This window comes from Mustela nigripes, chromosome 16 (genome assembly GCF_022355385.1).
Source record: "Mustela nigripes isolate SB6536 chromosome 16, MUSNIG.SB6536, whole genome shotgun sequence".
NCBI lineage: Eukaryota > Metazoa > Chordata > Mammalia > Carnivora > Mustelidae > Mustela > Mustela nigripes.
The window spans coordinates 50117747-50139998 of record NC_081572.1 but is presented as its reverse complement, the minus strand read 5'-3'; the positions used below and the strand labels follow the sequence as shown (position 1 = coordinate 50139998).

At 37.5% G+C, this 22252-nt stretch overlaps 1 protein-coding gene across 4 annotated transcripts in view; it reads left to right on the top strand.

Annotated features, from left to right (window-relative positions):
* The window catches only part of AKAP10 (A-kinase anchoring protein 10), a 79658-nt gene that overhangs the window by 25492 nt on the left and 31914 nt on the right, over window positions 1-22252 (top strand). For all 4 annotated transcript variants that reach the window (XM_059378771.1, XM_059378770.1, XM_059378769.1 and 1 more), the window contains 2 exons: window positions 16733-16831; window positions 21565-21649. In XM_059378771.1, the coding sequence (XP_059234754.1) occupies window positions 16733-16831; window positions 21565-21649 (184 nt within the window). The remainder of the gene's footprint in view (window positions 1-16732; window positions 16832-21564; window positions 21650-22252) is intronic.

The window sequence follows — 22252 nt, the reverse complement described above, 5'->3', positions numbered from 1 at the left end:
TTTTTTGGTACTACTTTTGTCTGGTTTTAATATCAGTGTGATGTTGGCCCCCCAGAAATGAGTTGGGAAGTTTTCCCACCTCTTCTATTTTCTGGAAGAGATCATGTAGAATTGTTATTACTTCTTCTTTATATGTTTGGTAGAATTTGCAAGGGCCTGGATTTGTTTTGTTGTGTCGTGTTTTCAGAACATTTCAAACTATGAATTCAAGTTCTTTTATAGGCATGGGACTATTCAGGTTATCTGTTTCTTCTTGAGTGAATGTTAGTAGTTTGTGCTTTTCAAGGAATTGTTAATTTCATTGAATTGTTGAATTTATGGGCATGTAACTAGCATGGCCTTACTGTCTTTTTAATCTTGAGTTTGTAGTGCTAATCTCTTTTTCATTCCTGGTGTTGGTAATTGTATCATCTTTTTTCTTTGCCAGTATAATGGTTTAATCTGTCTTTTTCAAAGAACCAGCTTTTGATTTAATTAGTTTTTCTTCTTTTTCCTGTTTTCAGTTACATGGATTCTCTGTTATGTTACTTCTCTCTTCCTGCATGCTTTGAATTTATTTTACTCTTTTTCTCGTTTTTTGTTTTTGTTTTTTTTTTTTTTAAATTTTATTTATTTGACAGAGATCACAAGTAGGCAGAGAGGCAGGCGGTTTGGGGGGGAGCAGGCTCCCTGCTGAGCAGAGTCCAACACCGAGCTCAATCCCAACATCCACCCAGGTGCCCCCTTTTTCTCATTTCTTAAGGTAGAAACTTAGATGGTTTATTTGAGATCATTCTTTAAGAGAAGCATGTAATATAGGGGCGTCTGGGTGGCTCAGTGGGTTAAGCCTCTGCCTTCGGCTCAGGTCATGATCCCGGAGTCCTGGAATCAAGCCCCGAATTGGGCTCTTTGCTCAGCAGGGACCCTGCTTCCCCCTCTCTCTCTGCCTGCATCTCTGCCTCCTTGTGATCTCTCTCTATCAAATAAATAAATAAAATCTTTAAAAAAAAAAAAAGATGAGCATGTAATGGTACAAATTTCCTTCTGTTTTTTTTTTTTTTTTAAAGATTTTATTTATTTATTTGACAGACAGAGATCAGAGTAGGCAGAGCGGCAGACAGAGAGAGAGGGAGGAAGCAGGCTCCCCGTCGAGCAGAGAGCCTGATGCCGGGCTCGAGACCATGACCTAAGCCGAAAGCAGAGGCTTAACCCACTGAACCACCCAGGCGCCCCTACAAATTTCCTTCTAATCACTGTTTTAGCTATACCCTGCAAATTCTGATACTTTGAGCAAAAATTAAATGTCTCATTTCCCTTATATCTTACTCTTTTGCCCATGATCATTTAGAAATGTTTAATTTTTATGTGTTTGGGGAATTTTTGTCTTATCTTTCTGTTATTGTCTTAATTATATTATGGTCAGAAAACATACTCTAAAAAAATACTATTTCAGTCATTTTAAATTTGTTAAAATTTTTTAATGGTCTAGGATATGGTTTGTCTTGGTGAATGTCTCACATACAGTAAGAAGAATTATGTTCTGCTGTTCTATAGTTTTCTGTAAATGTCAATTAGATTGAGTTGGTTGATGATTATGTTCAGTTTTTCTGTATCCTTGCTGATACTTTGTATGCTTTCTATATCCATTACTGAGAGAAGAGTGTTGAAGTCTCCAACCATAATTGTGGGTTTTTCCAGTTATATTTTCACTTCTATCCATTTTTGCATATATTTTGAGGCTCTGTTCTTAGGTGTGTTTGCATGTATTTTGAGGCTCTGTTCTTAGGTGTGTACATTATATCTCCTTGGTGAATCAAATCTTTTATCATTATGTAATGTTCTTCTTGGTGGTAACTTCATTTGTTCTAAGTTCAAAAATAATCTGCTGTCTGATTTATATAGCTACTTCAGTTTAATCTGATTGGTGTTTACATGGTATATCTTTTTCTATCCCTTTACTTTTGACTTGCTCTTATTTTTTTTAAAATGAGTTTCTTTTGATAGCATGTAGTTGGGTAATTTTTTTTAATCCATTCTGACAGTCTGATTTTTTTGTTAATAAATGTATTTCAGCATAAATTTTAGTGTAGTTGTATTAAGTGTAGTTAATTGTAACATGATTACTTACATTATAATATATAATTACTCCTACTTGTTAATATAACATATGTAATGATACTAAGTATAATTATTAATGTATTTGGATTTAGGTCTCCCATTTATTTTTTTTCTTTATTCCCTTTGTTTCCCATCCTTTGGTTTTTCTATTCTCTTCTTTATTTTGGATTGTTTGATTTTTTTTCCTTTTTCTAACAATTTATGAATTTTTTTAAAAGATTACTTATTTGAGAGGAGAGAGAGCACACGGAAGCTGTGGGGAAGAAGCAGAGTCTCTGCTGAGCAGGGAGCCTGACATGGGGCTTGATCCCAGGACCCTGAGATCGTGACCCGAGCCAAAAGCAGATAACCAACTGACTGAGCCACCTAGGCCCCTATGATTTCTTGATTTTTATCTCTCTCTATAGGTTTTTTAGTGGTTTCTCTAGGGATTACAATATACATGCCTACACAGTCTACTTAAAATTAGCATTTTATCATGTTAAGTGGGATGTAGAGTATGCCACCTAGGTCCCTTTTCCTTCCCGCTCACATGTTATAGTTTGTCATCTATTTTCCTTGAAAACCCCCACAATTTAAAGAACTTAGAAGAAGAATTGTTTGATTACATTTAAACCAGATATTTGCTGTAGCTGTTATTGTTCCTTCATTCCTGAAGTTTGGTTATTATTTCTGGTACCATTTTACCAGTGTCTCAAGAATTCGTTTAGCACTTTTTTTAGAGCAAGACTGCTATCAGATAATTTTCTCAGTTATTTTCCATCTGAGACTTCTCCTTATTTTGAATTTTTGCTTGATAGAGAATTCTAGGTTGGTAGTTCTTTTCTTTTACCACTTTGAAAGTGGTGTTTCACTGCCTCTGGCCTCTGTGGTTTCTGGTAGAAATCTGCAATCTTGGAATCATTATTACTCTGTATTTAACATCTTTTTTATAGCTGCTTTTGAGGTATTTTCCCTGTCTTTAATGTTCAGCAATTTGGTTATAGTGTTCAGGTATGGATTTCTTTGAGTTTCTTCCTATTTGAGGCTTACTAAGCTTCTTGATTTTAGAAGTTTGGTTTTTTCTCTTTTGGGGGTGAATATTCAGCCATTGTTCTTCACATTCTTGGGAGCACTGTACTTTTTTCCTTTTTTTCTGGGACTTTAATGACGCAAATGTTGTATCTTGTCATTGTCCTGCAGGTCCTTGAGGTTCTGTACTTTTTCTAATTTTTTTCCCTGTTGTTTAGCTTGGAAAATTTCTATTCGTATTATCTCTGGATTCACTGATTCTTTCCTCTGTAGTTTCATCATGCTTTGAGTCTTTCCAGTGAATTTTAAGTTTGGGTTATTATTGTTGTTATTATTATTGTTTGGTTTTAATGTGTGTGAACATGCAGTTGGGGGAAGGGGAGGGGCGGAGGGAGAGAGAGACTCTCAGGCAGGCTCCACGCTCAGCGCAGTACCCAATGCAAGGTCAGTCCCACTTCCCTGAGATTATGATCTGAGCTGAAATTAAGTAGCTTCTTAAAAAACAACAGCAACAACAACTATGTTCTATAATTCCAGCATCTGTATCATGCTTATCTTTTTCCTTTGTGAGATCATGGGATTTTCTGGGGTTTTGAAAGGCTATTAATTTTGGATTGTATTATGGACAGTTTGACTTAAGTGATTCTGGGTCATGTTTAAATCCTGTAGAAAATGGTGAATTTTTGCTTTAGCAGGAAATTTGCCTGGTTAGGTGCAGGCTACAAGTTCCAACTAGCATTCTGTAAGCTGTGGTTGAAGAGTCCATTCATTTTTTGGATTTTACTTATATGATAAGTCTGCAAGCATCCTGTCTGGAAAGGTCATAGTTTAGTTCTCAGATCCTTTGGTATGCTCTCACAGTCAAGTCCATGCATGCCCAGCTCACGTATGAGCTCAGGAGCACACATACAACTTGGTAAGCTTTTCATGAACCTCCGTTCTGCAGTCTCCCTAATGGCTTCTGGCGCCTGGGGGAGCCCACCTTCTGGTTGTGTGGTTAAAAAGTTGGGGCTTTACTTTCCATGACTATGTCCGCCTCTAGCCAAGCAGTGAGAGGACAGAGGATCACAGAACTAGGGATTCTCCTCTTCCTAGTGGGACCACAGTTTCTCTGTAGAGCTTTAGGAGCCTGCCTGTGTGCTGCTGCCATTGCCCGCATTGCTAGCCTGGTGTTCCCTGGGGACGCGAACTAGCGTGAAAGGGATGAAACGAGTACAGGAAATTCACTCACTCTCCCTTATCTATAAAAGTCCCCTTTCTGCTCCTTAGACCAGAAATAGAAGGCTTCTCTGGAGCTTTTCTTGGTGCATCTGGTGTTCAGTGTCAGCTTTGGAGTGCAGGCTAGGAGATCCCGGAGGAACAGAAAGTGGGAACTTGACCCTAGTGTAGTGGTGCTTTGAGTTCTGGTTTCCTTTCTCTATCTGCCTGCTACACCATTTACTTTTTCAGGTCCTCAGATAAACTTGTCCAGTGTTTTTAGTTGCATTCTGTGGGAGATTGGGTGGTGTGTGTGTGCTTATTTCATCTTGACCTACTAGTTAGCATTTCAAATCAAGTCACAGTGTGTGGATTTTCTGTTTTCCCCTTAAAAGCAAATACATTGGGAAGTTAGTGGCTTAACATCTGCCTCTGTGGTTCCTGTTATAATTATTTTCATTTGTATTAAAGTCTCTTGAGTGGCGCCTGGGTGGCTCAGTGGGTTAAGCCTCTGCCTTCGGCTCAGGTCATCATCTCAGGGTCCTGGGATCGAGTCCCTCATCAGGCTCTCTGCTCGGTGGGGAACCTGCTTCCCCCCCTCTCTCTGCCTGCCTCTCTGCCTACTTGTGATCTCTGTCAAATAAATAAATAAAATTTTTTAAAAACAAAAACAAAAACAAAACAAAACAAAAAACCTCTTGAGCTACAGAAGGTGGCCATCTGTCAGCACCTCTTATATTGTATTTAGAATGTTTCTGGAGCATAGAAATGCCTACTCTCCTCGTTCTGGTTCCAGCTCTCATTTTTCATAGCGTGGAAACACTTTTTCTTTTAAAACCTTTTTGTATTTGCCTATATCACTCTCAGGTAGCCTAGGGTTTTCTTAATAGGTCCTTTTTACCAAAAAGAATTTGGAATGGCCTATTGGCTTTTGTAGCTGAAGATTGAGATTAAGAGCTCAGAGTTGATGTGTAATTTCTTTTGAGTAACTTCTTCTTTAGGATATACTGGTATTTTGTACTTCCATTTAAATAGATACTGATTTTGTTTTAGGATTTTTATGCAAAGAGGTGGAGGTTAACAAGAGCTGATCTTAATAAATGTGTTAATTTTGCTAATACACATTCTCCTTAATAGCCACTCGGAGTGACTTTAAGAATAGGCTTGCACGTTCCTTGTGCTGAAGCCCACTTCCCTTGACTTTCTTCTCTGCTTTAAGGCAATTTATCACAAGGCCTCTTCCCTCTGAGTAAAAAGAATTTCTAACTTCAAATTTTTTCATAAAAATGGCTGCTAATTTAAAATAATAGAAAAAAAAATGTGTTACTATATCAAGCAAATTAATTCTTTCAGCCTGTATTTGTGGTAAGTTTATTTTAACGGGTATTTGCTACACACCTAGTGTGTAATGCCAGGTTCTGTACTAGTCACCAAGGAGGCAGAAATAAATGAAATTGTCACAGTCTGGGCATTCAGGAAAATTTTTGTCCATTGCATGAAGTTTATAGTGTGAAGAATTAATTTATTTCTTTCTGTTTTTAATTAATATTTATTTTATTATTTTGGAGAGTGAGGGAGTGCATGGTGGGGGGCAAAGGGAGAGGGAGAATCTCAAGCATACTTCCCACTGAGCACAGAGCCTGAAGCAGGGCTTGATGTCATGATCCTGAGATCGTGACCTGAGCTGAAAATCAAGAGTCGGCTGCTTAACTGATCGAGACACATAGAGGCCCCAAGAATTTCTTTATTGTTCATGTTTAAAATCTGTTAATCACAACTTTTTCTTTAAAGTCGGTGATTAAGGGCGCCTCGGTGGTTCGGTTGGTTAAGCAACTGCCTTCAACTCAGGTGAAGACCCCAGAGTCCTGGGATTGAGTCCTGCATCGGCCTCCCAGCTCCATGGGGAGTGTGCTTCTCCCTCTGCGCTTCTCACTCATGCTCTCTCTCACTGTCTCTCTCTCAAATAAATAAAATCTTCAAAAAGAAAAAGTTGGTGATTAAAATATATCCATTTTAATGAAATACTGTTGTACCAAAGTCTTGATAAAGTCCTGGATATATTTGTATCTTCTGGATGGAGTCTATTAAAGTTTTGTGTTTTGGGGGTTTGTTGTGGTTAAGGATTAGTTTCAGTTAAAAGAAAAGTCCTAGCCATTTAAAAATTTTAAGACTTCTTAGTGAAATACTAAAGTGAGTAAAAAGAGTTTTGAGCATCACTCAATAATTGAAGGAAACCCAGTAATCTGGCCTCGTAGGTTCCTAAAAGGTGTGCTTTTAAAAAACAAACCAGATGTTTTAAGCATTTCTGTGTTCCTTTGTTTTTTGTTTTAATTTGACAAAGTCACAGTGAGAGAGGGGACACAAGCAGCAGGGGGAATGGGAGAGGGAGAAGCAGGCTTCCTGCTAAGCAGAGAGTGCTATATGGGGCTCCATCCCAGGACTCTGGGATCATGACCTGAGTCAAAGGCAGATGCTTAATGACTGAACCACAAAGGTGCCTGTCCTTTGTTCTTTTATTAAAAGACTATTTCAGAAATTGGACCAAAGCATTTATCTTAATCTAGTATTTGTTTTTTCTTTCTTCTTTTTCTTTTTTAGATTTTATTTATTTATTTATTTATTTGACAGTGAGAGAGAGAGCACAAGTAGGGGGAGCAGGTAGAGGGAGCAACAGGCTCTCTGCTGAGCAGGGAGCCTGATGGGATGTAGGGCTTGATCCCAGAACCCGGGGGTCAAGACTGCGCCAAAGGCAGGCACTTAACAACTGAACCACCCAGGTGCTCCTAACCCAGTATTTCTTGAGTTAAAACTGTTTTATTTATTAATTTATTAAAATGTTTGAAATATATTAAATATATATTATATATAAAATATATATATATATATATATATATGTCTTTTTATTTATTTATTTCTTATATTTTGGGGCACCCAGGTGGCTCAGTTGGTTGAGCAGCTCAGGTCATGATCCTGGAGTTTGGGGATCAAGTCCCACATCCGGCTCCTTGCTCAACAGGGGGTCTCCTTCTCCCTCTGACCTTCCCCCTCTCATGCTCGCTTGCTCTCATTCACTCTCGCTCTCAAATAAATTAAAAAAAAATTATTTATATAATAAAATATAAATATAAATATTTATATATTAAAAATAAAAATATATAAAACAAATAAATGAAATATATAAATATAATTTATTGATTTATTTTTAAATAATTTATAACAAAATTATTTAATAATTTATTGATTTATTTAATAATAATTTAATAATCTTAATGATTTAATAATTTAGTGATTTAATTTATTGATTTATTAATTTAATTTTATATAAATAATGTATTATAAAAATATATAAATATATATTATTTATTTGAGAGACAGTGAATGAGAGCAAGAAAATGTATATATATAATATATATATATTTTTTTTATTTGAGAGAGAGAGAGATTGGAAGAGCCTGAGAAGGGAGAGAGTCAGAGGTAGAAGCAGACTCCCCACTAAGCAAGGAGGCCAACTTGGGGCTCTATCCCAGGACTCTGGGATCATGATCTGATCTGAAGGCAGACACTTAACTGACTGAGCCACCTCCGTGCCCCAGTGTCCTTTTAATCTTAAATGAAAACTGAATTCTCTTGATCCAAAAGAAGGATGTAACCGCATTCAGTGTTTCTGAAATGAAATATAGTTAATATTTTATTTAAAGGTGTCAAAACTTCTTTCGGTGAGTTTAGTCGCCCAGAAAATAAATGCATTAATGTCTGTACAACTTCTTACAGCATTTGTCTGGGATTGGCAGCTGTTTTTAGTGGTGGAAAAGCAAGAACTGAGAAGCAACCCAAGTTCTGATTTTTAGGCTTTTTGATAGACAGTTTCAACAAAACTAGTGTCTTTGTTCTGATTAACAATTTCCTCATAGTGGCTATACAATAAATGTTTGTGAGAGAGTGAAATTAGATTGGATTGTGTTATATCTGGTTAAAGGCAGAATAGTTTGCCCAGATCTTCACAATGGATACCTTTCATCTAGGCCCTGGTTGTAGAGAGCATTAATTTACACATAAGCACAACTTCCCTTCCCCAAAACCTATCTTTTTATAGCTCTGGATATTAGAGGCAGTACTGGTGCTGATGTCAGACCTGAGCTTTTGTCCTAACTCTTGCACTTTCCCTTTTTTCTTTGAATTCTTTTGTCTTTTTTTTTTTTTTTTTGATGTATTAAGATACATGAACTCTACCTTCTTAACAAATTTTTAAATATGTGGTACGATACTGTTAACTATACATACAGTGTTGTATAGCAGATCTCTAGAACTTAGTCATTTTGGGTAGCTGAAACTTTATACCTGTTAACAGTTGCTCTCTGTATCTTCCTCCATCCCCTACAGTTACTGTTCTGTTTTCTGCTTCTGTGAGGTTGACTGTTAGATACTGCATATAAGTGGAATCCTGCAGGATTTGTCATTCTGTGACTAACTTATTTTATTTAGTATAATGTCCTCAAGGTTCATTCATGTGGTCACATAAGGCAGTAGTTCCTTCTTTTTATGGCTGCACAATATTCCGTTGTGTGTCTGTACCACATTTTGTTTATATGTGTATCTGTCCATGGACATTTGGTTGTTTCTATATCTTGGCAATTGTGAATAATGCTGCAATGGAATGGAAGTACAAATATCTCTTGAAGATCCTGATTTCAGGTTTTTTTTGTTTTTTGTTTTTTGTTTGTTGATAAATACCCAGAAGTAGCATTCCTAAATGGTGTAAGTGTTACTTTTTTTTGAGGAGTCTTCATTCTGTTTTCCACAGTGGTCACACCATTTTACATTCCCACCAACAGTACATGAGGACTCCAATTTCTCCATGTCTTTGCTAACTCTTGTTAACTTTTTTTTTTTTTTTTTTTTTTTTTTGGTAATGATCATCCTAACAGGTATGAGATGATTGATATCTCATTGTGTTTCTGTTCTTTTGGTCTGTATGTCTGTCTTTATGCTAGTACTTTATGCTAGTACCGTACTGTTTTCATTATTGTAGCTTTATAATGTTTTTGAAATCAAGAGGTGTAATGCCTCTGGCTTTGTTCTTCTTTCTCAAAGTTCTTTGACTATTCAGGTCCTTTGTGAGGCCTTATGAATTTTAGGATTTTTTTTCTATTGTGTTAAAAAATACCACTGACATTTTTTTTTTTTAAGATTTTATTTATTTGACAGACAGAGATCACAAGTAGGCAGAGAGGCAGGCACAGAGAGAGGGAGGGGAAAGCAGGCTTTCTGAGCAGAGAGCCCGACGCGGGGCTCGATCCCAGGACCCTGGGATCATGACCTGAGCCTAAGGCAGAGGCTTTAACCCACTGAGCCACCCAGGCGCCCCACCACTGACATTTTGATAAGGGTTGTGTTGAGTCTGTAGATTGTTTTGGGAAGTGACATCTTAACAGTATTAAGTCTTCCATTTCAGGAACACAGGATGTTTTTCCATCTATTTGTGCCCTCTAATTTCTTAAAGCAATGTGTTACAGTTTTAAGTGTATAGATCTTTCACTTCCTTGGTTAAATCAGTTCTTAAGTATTTTGTTCTTTGTGTTGCTATTGTAAGTGGATTTGCTTGCTTAATTTCCTTTTTTTTTTCTTTTTAAAGATTTTATTTATTTATTTGTCAGAGAGAGAGGGAGAGAGAGCAAGCACAGGCAGACAGAATGGCAGGCAGAGGCAGAGGGAGAAGCAGGCTCCCTGCCGAGCAAGGAGCCCGATGTGGGACTCGATCCCAGGACACCGGGACCATGACCCAAGCTGAAGGCAGCCGCTTAACCAACTGAGCCACCCAGGCGTCCCCTTAATTTCCTTTTTGATTAGTATAGTTCATTGTTAGTATATAGAAATGCAGGTGATTTTTGTATGTTGATTTTGTATCTGTAACTCTGAATTCAGCTATCAGTTTTTTGTGGAGTTGTCAGGGTTTTCTACATGTAAGATAAGTCATCTGCAAACAGAAATAATGTAACTTTTTCCTTTCCAATTTGGATACTGCCCCTCTCCCCATCCTAGTAGCCTTGGCTAGACTTCTAGTTAAATAGAGAGGTTAAAAGTGGGCATCCTTGCTTTATTCCTAGTATTAGAGGAAAAGCTTTCAGTTTTTCATGATGGAGTAAAATGTTAGCTGTGAGTTCCATATATGGCTTTTATTATGTTGAAGTAATTTCCTTTTGTTCCTAGTGTGTTGAGAGTTTTAAATAACAAAAGAGTGTTGAATTGTCTGAAATGCGTTTTCTGCATTTGTCAAGTTGATATGATATATCACTATAATTGATTTTCATATGTGGGACTGTCCACTTGGTCATGGTATGTGATGCTTTTAATATACTGTTGAATTCTGTTTGCTCATACTTTGTTGAGGATTTATATTTATATATATATATAATATGAACATTATATATATATGTTTATCAGGGATATTGTTCCATAGTTCTTTTTTTTTAATTTTTTATTAACATATAATGTATTATTAGCTCCAGGGGTACAGGTCTGTGAATTGTCAGGTTTACACACTTCGTAGCACATACCTTCTCCAATGTCCATAACCCTACCACCCTCTTCCTACCCCCCCCCCCCCGGTCTGGCAACCCTCTGTTTGTTTGTTTGTAGTTTTCTTATAGTGTCTTTGCCTGGCTTTGGTATTAGGGTATTGTTAGCCTCATTAAATGAGTTTGAAAGTGTTCATTTTTAATTTCTTTGGAAAGAGTTTGAGGATTATTGTTCATTTTTCTTTAAATGGTAGAATTCACCAGTGAAGCCATCTGTTCCTAGGCTTTTCTTTGTTGGAAGGGTTTTTGATTACTGAATTAGTCTCCTTACAAATTATAGATATGTTCAATTTCTCTGTTTCTTGGTGATTCAGTCTTAGTAGGTTGTATGTTTCTAGGAATTTATTTCTTCTAAGTTGTTGGCATATATCTAATTTGTTGGCATATTATTGTTCATAAGTGTCTTACGATACTTTTCGTTCTGTGGCATCAGTTGTAATATCTCCATTTATTTTTTATTTTATTTGAGTTGTCTCTTTATTTTAGTCCAGCGTAAGTTTGGTCAGTTTTGTTGATCTTAAAAAAACCAACCTTTTCATTGATTTTTCCATTGTTTTTCTGTTCTGTATTTATTTCTTCTCTAATTGTTATTCCTTCTTTTTAATTTTGTGCTTAATTTGTTATTTCTAGTTGCTCACATAAAGTTAGGTTCTTTGAAATCTTCCTACTTTCTTAATGTAAGCATTTATAGCTATAAATGTCCCCTTGATACTGGCTTTACTGCATCCAATAAAATTTGGGTATTTTGTGTTTTCATTTGTCTCAAGATATTTTTAAAATTTCCATTTCGATTTCTTTGTCAACTCATTGGTTGTTCATGAGTATACTGTTTAATTTCCACATATTTCTGAATTTTCCAGTTTTCCTTTTGCTTTTGATTTCTGGGTTTATTCCATTGTGGTTAGGAAAGATACTTGGTAGCATTTCTGTCTTCTTAAATTTAAGACCTGTTTTGGGACCAAATGTGCGATCTGAATGTGTATTCTATTCTGCTGCTGTAGGGTGGAACGTTCTGTATCTTATCTGTCTTTTAGATCCATTTGGTCTGTGGTGTTTGAGTCCTCTTTCATTCCAAATTTTCTGTCTGGATGTTCTATATTGATTATTGAAAATGGGGTATTGAAGTCATGGTATTGCTATTTATGTCTTCCTTCACTTCTGTCAATGGTTTCTTTATATATTTAGATGCTCTGATGTTGAGTACATATATATTTATAATTGTTACAGCCTTTTGGTGGATTGACCCTTTTATCATTGTCTCTTGTGACAGTTTTTGACTTAAAGTTTGTTTCGTCTAATACAAGGTAAGTCCCATTGCCTCTGCTCTTTTGGTTGCTATTTACATGGAATATCTTTTTCCATCCCTTCACTTTCTGCCTGTGTGTAACCTTAAATCTAAATTGGGTCTCTTGTAGACAGCATGTAGTGGGATCTTGATTATTTAAAAAAAAAATACATTCAGCTTCTTTATGTCTTTTGGGGAATTTAACCCATTTACATTTAAAGTAATTATTGATAGGGTAGGATTTACTGTTGCCATCTTGTTCATTGTTTTTCTGAGTGGCTTTTAGGCCTTTTTCTTTACTTTCTCACTGCCTGCCTTTGTGTTCCCTTGTTTTTATGAAGTGATATGCTTTCATTTCTTTTTCATTCTTTTGCATATTTTCCATAGGTATTTTCATTGTGGTCACCATGGGACTTAGATGAAAGATCTTAAAGCAATCTGCATTAAGCTGATAAAACTTCAGTCACATACAAAAGCTATGTTTTTGCTTCTCCATTGCTCCTCCCTCTTCCCAGCACTTTCTTAACTAAAATAGATCATCTTTAGCACGTAAGGTTTTTTTTTCCTGTAAAAATAGTGATAGTCTATTCTTTAAAAAAAAAAAAAAAAAAAATCTGTTCTGTTAACCCAGGGGTTCTCAAAGTATGGTTTGCACACCCATAGAGGGGCCCTAGAAAATTTTTTCAGCAGGGTCCATTTAGTCGAAACTGTTTCCATGACAATTCAGAGATGGTATTTGTCTGTTTCACGGTGTTGACATTTATAATGATGGGGCAAGGACAGCTGTGGGAAAACCTGCTGGCACTGGGCCAAATTGTAATAATAGTCATTTTGTGCTGCTCCATACTTCCAGTAAAACTAAGTGCCAGTTTTACTTAAAGATGTCTTTGGGGAAGTGGATAATTAATTTTGTTAAATCAAAACCCTTGGGTATATGGTGTTTTTTTAAGACATAAATTTTATTTTTAATTTTTTTATTTAAAGTCCAATTAGTGGGGCACCTGGGTGGCTCAGTTGATTAAGCATCTGTCTTCAGCTGGGGTCATGATCTCAGGGTCCTGGGATTGAGACCCATGTTGGGCTCTCTGCTCAGCAGGGAGCTTGCTTCTCCCTCTCCCTACCATTCCTCCTGCTTGTATTCTCTGTCTCTCTGTCAAATAAATGAATAAAATCTTTAAAAAATAATAATAAAAATAAAGTCCAGTTAGTTAACATACAATGTAATATTATTTTCAGATGTGCATATAGTGATCAACACTTTCATACAACACCCAGTGCCCATCATATCATGGGTATGTGGTTTTTTAATGTGTGATGACATGAGAAGCATGCAGAACACTTCTGCATACTCGGGTATGCTACTTGTTTTAAGGAAAAGTACATGTATATTTGACTGCTTTTGTAAGCTCAAGCAGCTGCCTTTTTTTTTTTTTTTTTTTTTAAGATTTTATTTATTAGAGGGGAGCACCTGGGTGGCTCAGTGGGTTGAGCCTCCGCCTTCGGCTCGGGTCATGATCTCACGGTCCTGGGATCGAGCCCCACATCGGGCTCTCTGCTCAGCGGGGAGCCTGCTTCTCCCTCTCTCTCTGCCTGCCTCTCTGCCTGCTTGTGATCTCTGTCTGTCAAATAAATAAATATTTTTTAAAAAGATTTTATTTATTAGAGCGTGAACAGAAGGGAGAGGAAGAGAGAATCTAAAGCAGATTCCATGCTGAGTGCAGAGTCCCTCACAGGGTTTGATCTCATGACTCTGAGATCATGATCTGAGCTGAAACCAAGAGTCAAACTCTCAGCTGGGTGAGCCGCCCAAGCCCTCCTCAGTTAGTTGCTTTTTTGATGGAATACCATTTTTACTCCAAAGAAAGACTGTGGTTACACAGAGTTGGGTATTTTTCCTGACGTTTTCTTGGAAATGAATAAAATGAGCCTGTCATTTCAAGTATTTGTTGATAGTATTTTTTGCTGACAGTATTTGTTGCTCTCTGTAAAATGTAAGCCTTTTCAATTGAAAATTAGAATTTTGGGAAACTTATATTCATCACCCTGTGCTTTGGCAGCTTTAAAGAATGTTTGATAAGGTGATATTAATGATGTGATACACTGTGTGATGCAGTATATCCATATTTGGAAGGTCTGTGTAAGTCAGTGAACCAATATTTTCGAAAATATTCAAAAATATGTGATGTCATAAAATCAAGAGTAAAAAGATCCACTTACCATGGGAAATAGACCATTGGGTTTTAATATAACAGACAATTTTACTGATCTAGTTTGTACTTCCACATTCTAACTAACCTTTAAGAAACTACCACTTGTCAAGTTCTGATGTAATATCAAAGAAGAATATCTTCACAGTGATTTCAGAAAGCTGTTAAAATACTCCTTTTCCCATCTCTGCATGTGTGAGGCAAGATTTTCTTAATATAAAGAGGGGTGCCTAGGTGGCTCAGTTGTTGAGCATCTGCTTTTGGTTTAGGTCCTGAGACCAGCATCCTGGGATGGAGCCCCACATCAGTTTCCCTGCTCCGAGGGAAGCCTGCTTCTCCCTCTCCCAGTCCCCCTCCTTATGTTCCTTCCCTCTGTCAGAAAAATAAATAAAACCTTTAAAAATATATACAGATAAAAGAAAACCGTTTCTCCATTCACAAAGCTTCTGATATGTGTGGGTTTTCATACCAAGCATTCTTCTCTCTGTGGGGTCCTACTGTTTAATTCATTCTGGCACTAACTCCCCAGAGGTAGCACCGACCTCCCAGGTTAAGGGCTCAGTCCCACAAGATTGCCCCCCATTTCAGGTGCCAGCTACAAGTCTCAAGTTTTTACCTGTACTTCTGGCCAACCAGCTATATAAATCTGGGGTTTCCACAACCTCTCCTCATGTTCAGTAATATTTTCATAATAACTCACCGAACCTAGGGAAACACTTTACTGGTTTATTATAAAGTATGTTATAAAGTATACAAGTGAACCACCAAGTGAAGAGTTGCAGAGGGCAAGGTCAAGAAGGATCCCAAGTGCAGGAGGCCCTGTCTTTGTGGGGTTGGGCTGTGCCACCCTTCCAGCAAATAGATGCATTCATCATCCCAGAAGCTCTCTGAACCACTTCATTCAGGGGTGTTGTGGTTCTATAATGTGGGCACGATTGGTTGAATTACCATTTGTGATTAACTTGATGATCCCCCAGATTTTCCACTCTCCCTGGAGGGTGGGGAGTGGGGCTGAAAGTTCTGATTCTGTAATCACATGGTTGGTTTCTCTGGCAACCAGCCCCATTTCTGCATGTCACCTCATTACCATAAACTTTTCTGTGGTTGAAAGGGGCATATTATGAATAACAAAATATGCTTCTCTTACCCCTACCACTCAGGAAATTTCAGGGGTTTTAGAAGGTCTCTGCCAGGAACAGGGATGAAGACTGTGTGTGTGTGTGTGTGTGTGTGTGTGTGTGTGTGTGTATTTTATATCACTGTATCAAAATACACTTCAGCCAACACAAAATAGCACCGCAGATTGAATGCCAAAGCAGATACGAAAACATAGCAGTTTCCTATCAATATAAACAGAGTGTTGCAAAAATGTTCAATAATGCCCTTTTCCCACTAATTGTTTTGGAAAATAGTTTTTTTTTCCATAAAAAATACATTTTTGGAAATGTGTTTTGGAAATGTATTGTTTGGAAATTAGTTTCTTCTCCATAAAAAATGTATTTGTTAACTTAAAAAAGATATACTAATGTTAATTTTAACTGAGTCAGAAATTTTTCTTGTTTTTTTAAATTTCTTTTTTTTTTTTTTCTAAGTATTTATTTATTTGACAGAGGAGAGAGAGTACAAGCAGGGGGAGCAGCAGAGGGAGAGGGAGAAGCAGGCTCCCTGCTAAGCAGAGAGCCCAATGCAGGGCCCAATTCCAGGACCCTGGGACCATGACCTGAGCCAAAGACAGCGGCTTAATCATCTGAGCCACCCAGGCACCCCAGTCTTTTAAAATTTCTAATACCTTCATATCTATAGCCCAAACTCCCACTAACGAAAGATCTTTGGGTTCCTCAGTAATTTAGAGTTGCAGAGTAGTCCTGAGACTCAAAAGTTTGAGACTCATTGTTTTAACCTTCTAAGGTTGTTGAAAGTTAAACAGATGTGTTTATGAATGTGAAATCATTTTGTAAAATATTTTAAGTGTAGGTTTATAAATAATTTTTTATTTTTAACAGCTCTTGCTGTTACATTTGCTGTGCAAGTCCTTCAAGTTGAGACTTGGAGAAGAGACCTGGAAAGAAAACATGCAGAAGTAATTGCTGTTTCAGAGCTCATTAGTTTAGATGGGAGTCAGGGGGGAGATTCACATAGAACTCTGTTCCACAAACCAGACAGTGAAAACATAGCATGCTGGAGGCTTGTTTTGTCCTAAATTCTTTGCGATACGTATTTATATTTGTAATATACGTATATGGATTTGTGTGTGTGTTTGCTTGGTCATACCGCAAATAGGTCTGCTGCTCCTGATTCTGGTCCATTACTCATCCAAGTTGCTCTTTGAATTTTGAAGTTTTCCCCTTCTTTCCTTGCAGGTATAGAACAAGATGCAGTGAATACTTTTACCAAATATATATCTCCAGATGCTGCTAAACCAATACCAATTACAGAAGCAATGAGAAATGACATCATAGGTAAGCAGTGCTTGAAGTTATGGCAAAAATAAATAAATAATGCATGGTTTGGGTTATTAACTAAGAGATTTCTTTATGAACATGGAATTCAACATATCCCTTCCTAGTCTGTTTTCAGAGCACTTTATATATCTACTGTATCTCACTTTAGATTTTCCTCTCTCATATATTGGACCCAAATTCTTAGACTTTGATTTAAATAACAACAGCAGCAAGGAAGTAATAGTAGCACACATTTATTGAGTACTCAGTGTGTCCCAGACAGCATTGTAGGCACTTTTCATGGATAAACTCTAATCTTCTAAAGAACGTTGTAATGTAAATATAGTTGTTATTTTATAAATGAGGAATCAGAAGCACAAAGAGAGTAAATAATTTGCCCAGAGTAACACAACTCAGACATGGCAGAGTCAGGATTTGAAATAGACGCCTACACATTAAGTAGTATGCTATTTGGCAGTGTTTTTCAAACTGTAAATTCAGACCAGTCTCTTAGACCTAGCTTTCTGCCAAACAAAGGACTAGAATAGAAAAATTGAAGTGCTCAGTAATAAGGCCAAACAAACATCATTCCAGGACATTGTTTTCATATACATATATGTATACTGTGTCACGTAAATCTATGTCTCTGTAGGTCCTCGTAAGAAAAAAATTGGGGGCGCCTGGGTGACTCACTGGGTTAAAGCCTCTGCCTTCAGCTCAGGTCATGATCCCAGGGTCCTGGGGTTGAGCCCCCACATTGGGCTCTCTGCTCAGCAGGGATCTGCTCCTTCCTCTTTCTCTCTGCCTGCTTCTCTGACTTCTTGCCTACTTGTGATCTCTGTCTGTCAAATAAATAAATAAAACCTTAAAAAAAATTGTCAGTTTTTGCTGTATCGTATCAGAAGGACCTTAGGTGCACCTGTAATCACAGATGACAGTGGTTTGTTTATTAAATAAATATTGTATTCCCATCAAGCCCTAGTACTGAGTTTTAATTTTTATTACAGGGACTTTGTATTTTTGATTTATGAAATGAATCATGCTGTTAACAGATTCTTCCCAGCATGGGGCTCCTGAAGTCTTCACCAGAGATACTTTGCACTCAGTCATCGTTGGAGACAGTAAAACCCTTTCCTGTCTGAGCTGTAGTTCTTAAATTGGCCCACCATACTTCACAGTGAACAACTGTTGGCTATTTTGGGGCCCGTCAGATGCCGAGCCCATTGTTTTCCTTTTCTTTCTTCCACACAGGTGCTTCTAGCATGTAGGTCTTGTGGATAATGGTTGTTTGTCCCCGTTTGCTTGTATTTTGGGTTTTCACCCAGTTTTGTTGCAAATGTTGTCATTGGATTTTGGCTTTTCTATGTAATTCCTCTATTTTTATGTGGGAATTTGTGGCTACCATCTTCCAGACTTCTCTAGACCAACATTTCTTGTATAATAATACAACTAGGGTGTCCTAACTGATGAGAATTTGATTGTTGGGGGAATTGATTGGCTAGTGATTCCTTTGGGGACTCGTTTGTACCAGCGAATAACCAAACTATCTGGGTTAGGGGAGAAAAGGGGGAATTTTTGAGCCAAATACATTACATTTAAAAATGAAATATCAGGGACGCCTGGGTGGCTCATTCAGTTAAGCGTTCACCTTCAGCTCAGGTCATGATCCCAAAGTCCTGGGATCAAGTCCCACATCTGGCGCCCTGCTCAGCAGAGAGCTTGCTTCTCCCTCTGTCTCTGCTGCTCCCCATGCTTGTGCTCTCTTTCTCTCTCTCTGTCTTTTTCTCTCTCTGGCAAATAAATAAATAAAATCTAAAAAAAAAAAAAAAAAACCAAAAACCCCACAAATATCACTTCAGTTCTTTTTTTCCTTTTCTTAAACTGTATCAAATTAATGATACAATACCATGAGGGGGAAAATAATCTTTGGAAGTATAAGTTGATAATATTTAGTGATTAAGGGATCTGAGAAAGTTAAAATGTTAATTACCTGTATGTTTTCAGACCAGTCGTTTTTCCTCTTTGAGCCCCATTCTTCTTAATCTTACCCTATGTTCTCCTCTTTTGGTTGGAATATTCTAATACAGCTGTACTTCAAATACGTTACAGTTGGAAGAAGTCTGCATTTGTGCTGTTACTGTGTACCCCACCTGCCTAGTTTTGCTGTAAATGTTATTCATGGGTTTCTGGTGTTGCTAATTACTTCCTTTTTATATGGGGATTCAGAATAACTCAGAAACTATGCTTCCACTCTCTCTTCATTTTCTGCAAATCCTTGAAGTAGAATTTAAAAAATATTTTGAAGGTACAGCTGATAGAATTTGCTGATGGTTTGAAAATAAGCAGGGTAAGAAGGAAAAAGGAATCAAGCATGACTTCATTTCTTTGAAAAACCTGAATAACTGGGAGAGTGAAATTGCCATTTATAAAATGAAGAAGATTGTAGGGGTAATAGCTTAAGGGAAAAATCAGGAGTTTGGGTTTGTAGGTGCCCAAATGGTGAAAGTCACGTATGCAGTTGAATATCTGTGCAAGGAGTTGATGAGAGAGGCAGGCCTGGGTTGGCGATGTGTTTGGAAGTCATCAGGATATAGATGGGTTTAGAGCCATGGAGAACATTATCCTCAGAGTGAGTATGGTGAGCAGACAAGAGGGCCAAGGACTGTGTCTTGGGGCAGGCCTAACATTCACAAGTCTGGTGGGTGAGGGAGAACCAGCAAAGGAGACACAGAAGGAGCAGCCTGTAAAGTCAGCTTTGTATCTGCTATGTCTCAGAAGAGTAGGGTATAGAAGGGTATAGTAGTTCTTAATGGGAGCCAAGTGAAAAAGTGTTTCTGGGAGTCAGGGAGTGATCAGAGGTATGTTAAATCCTGCCGAGATTTTAAGTAAGATGAACACTAGGAATGGAATGGGTTTGCCAGCCTTGTGGACAGCTGGTCCGTCAGTTACCTTAATTTCAGTCCACCACTGGAGACAGAAACTTCGCCAGAGGAGGCGGAGTGAGGACAGCAGGTATGAGCAACTCCTAAGAGGCATTTTGCTATAAAGATGAGCTGGAAGAGGATGTTAAGTCAAGGGACAGTGGTTTTTGTTTTGTTTTTTTGTAGCGATGTGTTATAAGCGTATGAGATATAGCATACAAACAAGTATGTATGTATAGCACACAGACTCTAGCTGGTGAGTATGAGGCAGCAACAAAGGAAAAATTGATGCAGGAGACAGAGGACAACTGCTGTAAGAAAGAAGTCTTGAGGCAAAAGAGGATGGGGCCCGGTGCTCAATGCGGAGTGCATGGTAGAGGTCCAGGTAGATGTGGGAGTGATGGAAATAATTTTCTCATTGCTTCTATTTTCTTATTGAAGCAGGAAACAAAGTTATCAGCAGAGAGAGTAAAAGAGCTGTTAAGGTGTTCCAAGAGAGAGGAGAAACTGGGTTGTGTGTTGTCTGGCAGAGTATGAGAGTAAATGGACCCAGAAACTGTAGTACGATCCTTGGGTTTCATTCAGGTCTCACTAAGGTCGTGAACTTTAGGTGAAACCAGCCATCGTGGGTGAATGTTTTTTTCCAGCCATATTTAATAGCTGGCTAACCAGCTTACTGATGTGCTGCGGTTTACTTAGGTAATTCCTAATTTTAATGCATTTTGTGTTTCTACCAAACAACATTCTGATAAACTTTTTTACAGATAAACCTTTTTTTACAAATCCGTAACTCTTTTAAGTTGCCGTCTTAGAGTTGCTGATTGAAAGGGCATGTTTATTTTTAAAGCTTATGCTATAAACTCCCACAGTGCTCTCCAGAAAAGGATATACCAGTATATTCTCACTAACACTAGTTAGTGTCCGTTTTCCCATGTCCTTGCCCAAGCAAGGCAGTGCAGTGTTTAAAAAATTAAACTTGTGCGTTGTTATAACAATTTTGTGCCAGTTTATTAGACAAACAGTAGGGTGCCTCCTTATTCTAACTTGTGGTTATATTTACTTGACTGCTAGTGAGCATGTATATTTTTTCATATTGACCATTTTATGTTTATTCTTTTTTTTTTTTTTAAGTTTATTTAATTTTTTTTTAGTGATCTCTACACCCAGCCAGCATGGAGCTTAAACTCACAACCCTGAGTGAGCATCTCCTCCAGACTGAGCCAGCCAGGCACCCCTTTTGCAAACTATTTCTTCATGTCCTTTCCTCATTTTTCTTTGGGGACATTTTTTACTAGTTTGTAGGAGCTCTTGATATATGAATGATAATAATCTGTCATATACAGGGTAAACTGTCATTGGTGCTGCACAACCCCCCCCATTTGCCTTAAAAAAAAAAAAAGATTTTATTTATTTTGACAGAGATCACAAGTAGGCAGAGAGGCAGACAGAGAGAGAGGGGGAAGCAGGCTCCCCGCTGAGCAGAGAGCCCGACGTGGGGCTCGATTCCAGGACCCTGAGATCATGACCCAAGCCGAAGGCAGAGGCTTAACCCCCCTGAGCCACCCAGGCGCCCCCCAGTTTGCCTTTTTAATTTTGTTTTATGGGTGTGTTAATGCATAGAAATTAATTTTATGCTATTGAATCTTTTGATTTCTTTATATCTATGGTTAGAAAGACTTTTCCTACCTCAAGATTGTATGTCCATCTGTATTTTTCTTAGCTCTATTTAAAACTCTCTGATTTGTATGCCTCTCCAGTTATTTCCTACTCTGATCCACAAAGGTGTATGGTTTGGATTTAGTAGAAATGTATTTACCATTTCTTTTACAGCAAAGATTTGTGGAGAAGATGGACAGGTGGATCCCAACTGTTTCGTTTTGGCACAGTCCATAGTCTTTAGTGCAATGGAGCAAGAGTAAGTTAATTTCATACTTTCACATTTTGGGTTTGGGGATTTGGGTTCACTCAACTACAAAGAATCAATTTTTGAGGACTTAAGTATTTTGAATGTTTACAGGATCTTATAGGCATATCTAAGACTTGGTTCATGGTGCCTTTTAAATATAAATTATGTGAACTCTTAAAAATAAAACACATGTTTGTTTTTAATGTTAGTATTTCTTAAGTTAAAAGAATTTTTTGAAAATTCTGAAGTCATTTGGGGGTGATTATTAGAATAGTGTGACTATTAGAATTTATTTAAGCTATGCACGTGTTCAGTTAGATACCCTAATTTGTTAGCGCACGCTTTAAGCTTAATGGTTGCTCTATTACTAAATCCACATAGATTTGTTGAAACTGCCTCCATAGTTTTTTTTTTTAGATGAATTACTTTTGCATGCCTGTAAGGAAAAAAATGTACATATTGATTCATTTAGTATTTATGAAAAGGGTGCTCTTTGCAAGGCATAGTTAGATATAGTACCTTCTTTGAAGGAACTTACATCCTATTAAGAGAAGTAGGGTATGTTCTTTGGTTACATGTAATATGAGGTAGCTTGTGTCACATACCAGAGGA